General features: G+C 43.6%; 1 protein-coding gene across 1 annotated transcript; it reads left to right on the forward strand.

Moving 5' to 3' along the window:
• Positions 1–2,385: 2,385 nt before the first annotated feature.
• Positions 2,386–8,759, forward strand: enkd1 (enkurin domain containing 1). The gene is made up of 8 exons (XM_084322277.1): positions 2,386–2,430; positions 3,065–3,155; positions 3,823–4,050; positions 4,158–4,330; positions 5,746–5,904; positions 6,446–6,582; positions 7,178–7,314; positions 8,572–8,759. Exons 2-8 carry the CDS (start codon positions 3,071–3,073, stop codon positions 8,730–8,732), a joined length of 1,080 nt encoding a protein of 359 aa, XP_084178403.1. The 5' UTR covers positions 2,386–2,430; positions 3,065–3,070; the 3' UTR covers positions 8,733–8,759.
• The last annotated feature ends 740 nt before the right edge of the window (positions 8,760–9,499 follow it).

Raw genomic sequence — 9,499 nt, forward strand, 5'->3', positions numbered from 1 at the left:
AATTAAATACCATGTGTGCTTGTGGCACAGACCGTTCCATTGGCAGATGTTTAGCTGTAATAAAACTATTCCACCGCTAGAGGTCAATGGCTTTGCGTTTGCGGGTAAGATCCGTGACCGTGGTCTGCTCTCCTCCATTTACGAGTAGGGTCGAGCTGCAGCCTCGGAGCCTCGGTCCAGATTGGAACTTCCGCCCTGCCACAGGATTATTACTCCTGTGACAGGGCAATGCGCTGATTGGCGGAAAGTACGGAAGTATCTCGAAGTACGTCTGACGTATCTCGAATTACGTCTGACGTTTCTCTACGTTAGCGAACGTTAAACGTTGTATTCATAAAATAATATAAATTCAGCAGCATGGGGAGGGCCGGGGGGAGGGGAGGTACAGAGTAGAAGACATAGAGGTACAGGTCACATAATTATAGTACAGTGGAGAAGTAAAAATAGAATAAAAAGGCAGTGTAAACAATATACAATATTATTAACTCTAATAATAACACGCCTCGCGGGCTCATTATAATACGAGAGCCGTGGGTCTGCATTGTATAGAGCGGATCCCCCGGCCGTATTCAAGCGCTGGAGCGCTTTGCGATGGATCAAACTGTATTAATATAGTAGTAATAATAGTAGTTGGCTAGTTGCGCGCTTCTGGCCACCTCCCGCAGTGCGCGCATACACACATACTGTCTGTAGCCTATACGTACGTGCAAAATTAGTTGTCAAGACTCAAGAGCCAATCGCACAGGTTGCCTCATCTCATCTGGCTCTGCAAATAGATCTAGAGTCTGAATATCATATATAGCCTGCTGATGATCTCTCTCGACCAGGCATGCGTTGTTCATGGCACGGGGTACCACTCAGTGGTACCTCACTGAGTATTAAAGATTTGAGCAGAAGCGCGTGCACGCACATGCACGCGCTCGCGAGAACGCGCTGCGCTCGGCTCGGATCGTTGTGTTTACCTGCGGCGCTACCTCGCATTATCATAACAATAGCCGCTATAGGCTGGTGTCTTCAACCAGTCTGGGACTCTTTGTTCAACCCCCCACCCACCACCACTCACCCCCGGACAACAACACACTCTGCAAACAGCAGCAACCCGGGACATTCCATATCTACATCACAAACTTCGGGACTGAGTAGATAATTAATTAATCTTCTCTTTATTTTTATTATTTATATTAAAACTGAATCAAACCATAAACAAGGTTGCCTGTTGGGATGTTAGATCCTAATGTGAAAAACTGATTTTATATGTCTGCACTTTATGTGCTCATTTTATGCCTGTCTTAATTCTGTTGTGAAGCACTTTGAGCTGCAGTTTCTGTATGAAAGGCTATACAAACAAAGTGTATTATTGTGCGCGAGGGAACATATGCGCATGCGCGCGGGGCCGCGCGTGCGTGTGCGCGCGCGCGTGCGCGCGGCGTCATTATCCTGCGTGGCGGCTCAGCCCATAATAACAACGCAACGCTGCTCTCGACTCGAGTCAAATCCATTCTGAGAACGGAATGCAGTGCCCGCGACGAGGGTCTTGATTGATTGATTGATTGATTGATTGATTGATTGATTGATTGATTGATTGATTGAAAATTGTATTAACAGATCATGCTGGACCTACAAAAGGCCTTTGACACTGTCAATCACTCCATTCTTGATTGAACATTTTATTAACAGATTGCAGAATGGGTACAGTACAGTACAGCTCAATACACACAATTGTTAAGGGGATGCAGACCAGAGAAAGACTTTCGCCTTGGGGGGGGGGGGGGGGGGGGGGTCGGGTAGGAGGGGTGGGTGGGTGGGGGACACTGTACAACTGTACAAGCAAAACTGTACATTGGAATATTGACAAAACCATACTTGGTAATTTACTGTACATTGGAGGGGGTTGGGTTACAACACAGGAGCAGAGTATAAACAACAGTACAGGAATGAGAAACCACAAGAAGAGGAACACAATGGTTGATGATCATTGTTGCAATTAAAGAGGAATTAATCTGAATCCATGTTATTGGTCTAAGGCAGTCCAATGATATTAGAGAACGAACTCCAACTCCAAAAACGAAAAGTGAAAAATCTAAATTGAGATGTCATTAAGTATTACTGGTAAGTCTGAAGTTGCTCCATAGACAATGGATTGAGAGAGATGGTAATTAAAGGTGACAATGAGATTGAGAGAACCCCAGAGGAATGTTCTTAATATGGGTACATTTTCTGTTTCAGAATTGAGAACACTACTATTAGAATAAAGCTAATTTGCACACACACTATTCCCCTTTAAATGCTCATTTGAATAAGATAGCCTGGGTCGATAAACCGTTGCCATGGTGACGGCTTTGGTGTTGTTTATACGAGTGCGTCATCAACCTGCGTGTTGTTTAATGGTGTGTACAGAATCTACAGTTGGTCAGCAAGACATTTCATAAGGTAAGTTAGCCACGGAAGACGATTGTTGAAGTATGTATTGCACGTTTGTATAGCAACGGTCTGGTCGCACATGCCTGCATATCGGCGTAAAACGCAAGAATATAGTTAACATACGTTACGTAGTTGACGTTTGATCGCCATATATGATTTAAGGACTTGGTTTAGTATCTGGGACTGGAAGTGATATTCTCCCATTCTGTGCAAAATCCATACATTTACTTACAGAGATAACGTTAGGTTGCGAGTATGTTTGATTGATTGATTGATTGATTGATTGATTGATTGATTGATTGAAAATTGTATTAACAGATTGCAGAATGGGTACAATACAGTACAGCTCAATATAATTGTTAAGGGGATGCAGACCAGAGAAAGACTTGTTTACATCAGGGTCCCCCATTTTCAATTAATCATAACATAATATATGACATACAGATAGACAATACTGCTACATCTATACATTTATGACATACCAGATCTACAAATACAGTACTGTTTGTGATACAAAAAGAGTTTAAGAAAGAGACTGAGAGTATATATTTGAGGGGGAAAAACTGTACATTGGAGGAGGTTGGGTAGGTGGGGTGGGGGGGGGGAACTGTACATGTAACAGTGAATTACTCTTGACAAGCAGCTGCTGATGTGCGAGGGTCCCTCAACAATATGTGGGCCAATCCCCCAAGACCCATCGCTTTTCCCCGGGTACTACAAGAGGCCTGCCTCTGGTAAGACCATGCCACAGAAGGATATATGTTATAAGAAAATGTACGCACTATTGCTACAGCTGTTGTTGTATTGGGTTTATTGTGAATGTGATGCGGACTGAACTAGCTAGTGGCCACTGACATGCACACTCCTACGCAGAAAGTTTGACAGCGTTCCACTGTTTTTGCAGGCTGTGACGTACATGCATATAGGCAGAAGGCAGGTCTGCTAGGAGTGTGACTGATATGTTGTAGTCTATGCACTTACAATCCGGATGCTCCCATTGTATCAGTCAGTGTGCATCTATGATTAGATGTGACGGACATCAATTTAAAGTTTTGTAAAGTAAAAAGCTTGATATTTTGGTCACAATGAGAACCTTCAACAGACATTGACTGACATGTCATGCTTTAATTGCTTTTAATAATGTTTTTCAACAGAGAGAGTATCACACCTGTTTGCTCCTATGCTTTTTTTCAGATTAGAATCATTTTAATCACAGACTACAGAAAATGTAGCTACAGATTTCATGGCTGTATTTCACATACAGTCGCAGATAGTGCAAGGACAACAACACTTCACATACAGGACTCTGCATGACACATGATAGCAGATGACACACAACACTATACACATAATCTATAAATTAGCATAATAGCTATTTTTTTCTTCTTTCTTGAATTACAGCTCGGGGTCGTTTAGAGGGAAACCCTGATGGGACGTTGGCCCTGCTCTCTGGCCCCTTGGCTCCAGACCCGGTACTGTATCCTGGCTATTACAGTGCCCGTGATCCTCCCCGCCCCCCACGCATTGGTGCCAGTGCCACCCACATCCTGGAGAGGGGACAGAGAGGGGTAGTGGGGGCACTACTCAAACTCGAGGGGGTCTCTGTTACCCCTAACACCCCTAAACCAAGTAAGAGCAAGTCTTGAGTTTACCCCCCCCCCCAGCTATAACAGGTGTTTTTTCTAGCCAACGAAACTGACAGCTCTTGTTACTCTTTCGTGGTCCTTGTCCCTCAGAGCAGCTGGCGCGTGACCATGGGAAAGAGAATGTGCGTCGACTCAGGGAGATCCAGAAGCGCTGCAAGGAGCAGGGGGCTGAGAGAGCACGCTCATGTCCCGTTCCGGTCAAAGCTCTCTGGATCTCCCCCAAATACCAGGACGTGCCATCCAGGGTCATGGCACAGCTACAGGTAGATTGGATTAGATTAGATTCAACTTGTAAGTCGCTTTGGATAAAAGCGTCAGCTAAATGACTAAATGCAAATGTAAATGTAAATTCAACTTTATTAACATTGAACAGGGTACAAGTACAGAGTGTAACGAAATAGTTAGCATCTAACCAGAGTGAAAAGGAGCAGTAAAGTGCATTGTAATCTACATATGCATAACACATGTATATATGAAATATATATATATATATATAAAGTATATATGAAAAAGCTACATAGTATATGCTAAGATACGGTACAGTATGTACAGTATTAACAGTATTGATGTACGGTATAAACAAAGAGTTGCTATTAACACTATAGGCGGTAATATAAATATGAATACACTATGGATAATATAACCATTCTAGATGGTCATTTAAATAATATGAGTAGATGTGAAATATATATAGGATATGGAAGACAAGAAAAGCTGGGGTATGAACAGGGTGAACAGTAGTGTACAGTATAGAATGACTGGATGAGACTAACTATGAATTAACTGCGGTCTATGAATAAACCTGTAGTGCGGAGCTTCAGAGTGTGGTCCAGTGAGGCATGCGAGTGTCCGCGCCTGGCTGGAGAGGGCAGGCTGTGACCAGGACTTTGTTGAGTGGGCGGGGCCTGAGGCTGGAAACAACCTGGATGACTACACAGACACTGTGACATCATTCATCAGCCTCGGTGAGGAGGTGTGTGTCCCCCTCCCCACTAGGAAGATCTTTAACAACAACAAGCCCTGGTTTTCAGCCCAACTCAGGCGGCTGAGGTCGGAGAAGGAGGTGGCCAGGCTCAGTGGTGACGCTCATCGGTTCAGGCAGGCCAAGTACAAGTTCGCCAAAGAGGTGAGGGAGGCGAAACTTCGCTTCTCTGAGAAACTGCGGCAGCAGCTCTCTGAGGGGAATTCCTCCTCCGTATGGAAAGGCCTCAAGACCATTACAAACTATAAGCCGAAGTCACCACAGGCGCCTGATAGCCTCCCCCTTGTGAACGAGCTTAATGAATTTGACTGTAGGTTTGAGAAAGAGGTTCCCCCCCGCCCTCTTCCTTCACCCACTCAGCCACAACCCCTCAGCCGCCAGGCACTGGCACAATGACACTGCACTGCACTAGTCTTTACTGGAACTCTGCACTTTACACTTTATATATATATATGTGTATTTAAAATTATTAATCCTCCACTGCACTGTTTTTGTCCTGCGTCTGTGTTGGTGTTGTTGTTACTGTGAAAAAATAAATGAAAAATGCATACACTGTAATGCCGCAACAATTAATTAATTAATTAAGGAATCTGAATCTGAATCTGAATCTATTTGTGGGAGATAAAATAAAAATCCTTTGATTTAACGGTACTTAACTCTGGTGTTTTTCTAATCCACCTTCGCTTCTTCTTGCAGGAGACTAGTTCACCTACAAGGCCACCGCAGTGTAAACACTTTTTGAGGGCCCACTCTAACTATGGCTTCACTGGTCCTCCCAGGAGACCACACACTGCCTCTCCCTCTGCTCCTCAGCGTCCAGCCTCCTGCAATCCTGTAGGGGGTCAGAGCCTGCAGGTGAGAAAACCAAATAGATTTTTTTGCTAAATGTATCAAGCTGTGACCGGGCAGTAAAACGATCCCTAGCTGCATTGACGCCCTAACGTCCCTTGAGTGGTAACCACAAAAAGTAAATGGACACAGGAAAATAAGCTAACCTACTGTAACTGTATCTATAGTAAGATATACCTGCCCTAGCGTACAAACATTTCTTCTTCCAGAAAAGGAGACTCAGCCTGTCCAGAAAAAACATTTTAAGTTTTAATCTCACTGTAATTCCATGCTCTGTTTATATCCTCATTGAGCTGCCTGTCACGGTTTACAGTGATGAAGCTCTCCCCAAGAGGCTCCAAGAGGCTTTCAAACACGTTCTCCATGAATGCGCAGGCATGAGTAGCCTACACTATAGGCTTTCTTCTGACATGTTGTACTACCCTCTAAATAATATACTTTTAATGGCCGTTTTCCCATTTTTGTCATGTTTGACGGACGTAGCAACAGTAATCAAGCATGGGCGGAGCAATTCAAGAATGGCACACTATATTGTACTGGGTTACAGGTTCAAGGAAAAGCAGTGGACTTTATCAACTATAATGCTCGGGCTGCAGGAAAGACGGTGTTGCGTCGGTCCCAGTCACTGACAAACCTGGGAGAGAGGCCCATACCAAGTGCCATCAAGGGACAGGTGCCTCAGTAGTGAGTATTCTTATTGCTAGATTAAAGGTGCTGTACGTTTTATTTGTTAAAACAAGTGGACTACATGTTAAAAGAATATCTCTACATTCTGACAGCCATCATTGATATACTGTAGAGTGTTTGTTCAGTAACATGGGTCTCCCAGTCCCTCCACTCTGAAGTAAACAGAAAATAAATGTCCTGGTATCCCACTTCATCCAATCAGGAGAGAGAACTCCACACAATGGTCTGACTACTGACTACTGAAAATAAGAAATTAAAACTAGTTTTACGCAAATTATGCGCTTGAAACAAGTAAAATAATCTGCCAGAGCAGTAAGAAAATCTGGCGTGGCAAGATTTCTTGAAATAAGTCAAAATATCTAGCGTTACCAGAATATGTATTTTGTGTTTACTGCAGAGAGGAGGTACTGGCAGTCCCATTTTGCAGACCAAACACAGAACTTAGATCTATTGAACACTTATTTTAACTAAAGAAAATACCACTTACAGCACCTTTAATATCCAATTTCCAAACAAGTTAAAAGTTCTCCACTAACTCTGTCCTCCTCTACTCTCTCGCTCCCTCACCTGCTCATACACACTGGACACACAGTCTTGAGGAGAGGAAAGAGCGATGGCGCAGGGAGGAGGAGGAGCGCAGGAGGAATGCACCCGATCCAACTGTCCCGTCTGGTCACACTCTGATGTCTGAGAGGGAAAGACAGGACACCCTGCTGTCTCTTAAAGAGAGTATGTCTCATCCCTGTCCTCCTAACACTTCACCAAAATCGATCTAGTTTGACAGTTCTGTGTCGTATGGCTCTCGCTCGGCGTCACTCTCTGCACTGTCCTCGCACACGTGCACGCGCACTGAATAAAGACCACAATGTACCTTTAATCCCAATATTTGTCTGACCACACCCCTATCAGCTCACCTACATAAGCAGGTGTGTGGTCACCTGCTCTCCTCCTTTCTCGCTTTCACCACAAGGTGAGATCAAGGGCTGCAGCGGCGTCGGACGCCGAGCGTCACCACTACTCACAGAACTTGGTTATAGTCATAACCTATCGTTCTGTGTCGTATGGCTCTCGCTCGGCGTCACTCTCTGCACAAGGGAGGCCGAGCGAGAGCCATCGGCCGACAAATATACCCCGCTGAAAGCCCCCCACAACGAACGGAAGGAACGACCTCGTTACTGCCCCCAGAATCACGGGGTCAAGGGCAAACCAAACCCCGTGGCAAGGCCGTAGCAGCGGAGCGCAAAGGAAGGCCCAGACCCACCAAAGGGACTGGACCCCCTGGAATGGGGGCCCGGAGAAGTCCATGATGCCAGCATCAAGACCTCACCAGGTGGGCACTTAGTGACCCCGCCCCCCACATCGCCAGCGTATTCGGACAAAGGCCCCTCAGCCTTGGGAAGGAGGAGAGCAGGAGAGCAGGTGACCACACACCTGCTTATGTAGGTGAGCTGATAGGGGTGTGGTCAGACAAATATTGGGATTAAAGGTACATTGTGGTCTTTATTCAGTGTGCGAGGACAGTGCAGAGAGTGACGCCGAGCGTCACCACTACTCACAGAACTTGGTTATAGTCATAACCTATCGTTATGGAGAGAAGAGTTTGAATATGGCCACCAGTGATGTCATCGGGGACACTGATTCCTAGTGTTTTGTTAAATAGAGCTCCATGAAAGGATGTACATGAAAAAATACCAACATCTTGTTTTATAGGGACTGCTACCTTATCATTTAATTGAGCTGTAATTAACACAACACAAGGATTTAATGTCCCCAATGACATCACTGGTGGCCATATTCCAACTAATTTACCCTCAATAACTGTCAAACTAAATGAATATGTGCATATGAGCTTTTGGATGTGTGAGATTATGTGCAAAATAAATCATTGTTTTTTTTATTGAGTGCCTCTTAAATGTTTATTTTTTTATTTTTTTTGTAATGCTTGCAGATGAATCATGTGGCTCTTTGACTCTCATTTGTCCCCAGCCCACCGGTCTCTGGTGAGTGACCTGCTCTCTCTCCCGGTCAGCGCAGACACCCTGAGTCTCCGCTCCCGACGTGCACAACTTGATTGCAAGCTTTCTGAGGTGGAGGAGGCCATCAAGATCTTCTCCAGAGACAAAGTGTATATCAAGACAGATTCATAACACCAGGTCCTAGAGACCTGGGGAAATATCACCCCCCTGTTTTGTACTATATGATATATTTTTTAAGATTACTGTTTTAAGTTTGCTGTCTTGAATTGTTGTTTTAAAGCATTGTATTTACGTTTGTGAACTGAAGAACACTAGGTTATGAATTTAAATGATTGTTACATAAGTCAAGTCAAGTCAAGAGTTTTATTTGTCACGGCATACAAGTATACAATGAAATGCGGGTGGTCTTGCCCGCAACGATGTGCAATACAGTAGTACAACATATAATAGAATCCAATAGACAACATTCATACAGTAGACTACTGAACAGTGTTGGAAAATATAATTTTTTTTATTTTTTATTAAAGATTACTTTAAAGATACGCTACAATGAAAATCTTGTTTTTCAACAGAAGGCATGTTGATGTAACATTACCCAAAATGTTACTTGTTGTGAAAATACTTACCATTTGAAGTCATATAAAATAGCCTAATACACACAGTTTACTCTATATTTATTTATTTTTTATTTGTACTTTATTTAACCAGGTTAGTCTCATTGAAGTTAGAAACTTCTTTTACAAGAGAGACCTGGCCAAGAAGACAGCAATTACAAATCACAATTTCATAAAATTCACAGTATAACATTTAAAAAAAAAAAAAAGGGGGACCACATCAGAGTTGTACATTGAAGGCAGGCAATATTAATTTAGTGCGACCTGTTACGTAACATAGCATTTACAGACTAGTTTATCTTCCTCCATGATTTTACTCTGATT

This window comes from Notolepis coatsorum (genome assembly GCF_963971535.1).
Source record: "Notolepis coatsorum genome assembly, chromosome: 1".
NCBI classification, from domain to species: domain Eukaryota; kingdom Metazoa; phylum Chordata; class Actinopteri; order Aulopiformes; family Paralepididae; genus Notolepis; species Notolepis coatsorum.

Excerpts from the sequence above, each read along its gene's own strand:
- enkd1 (XM_084322277.1), top strand. The coding sequence starts at position 3,071 with ATGTGCGAGGGTCCCTCAACAATATGTGGGCCAATCCCCCAAGACCCA. Across the intron at positions 3,156-3,822 it reads CTACAAGAGGCCTGCCTCTG|CTCGGGGTCGTTTAGAGGGA; the intron begins GTAAGACCATGC and ends CTTGAATTACAG. Across the intron at positions 4,051-4,157 it reads CCCTAACACCCCTAAACCAA|AGCAGCTGGCGCGTGACCAT; the intron begins GTAAGAGCAAGT and ends CTTGTCCCTCAG.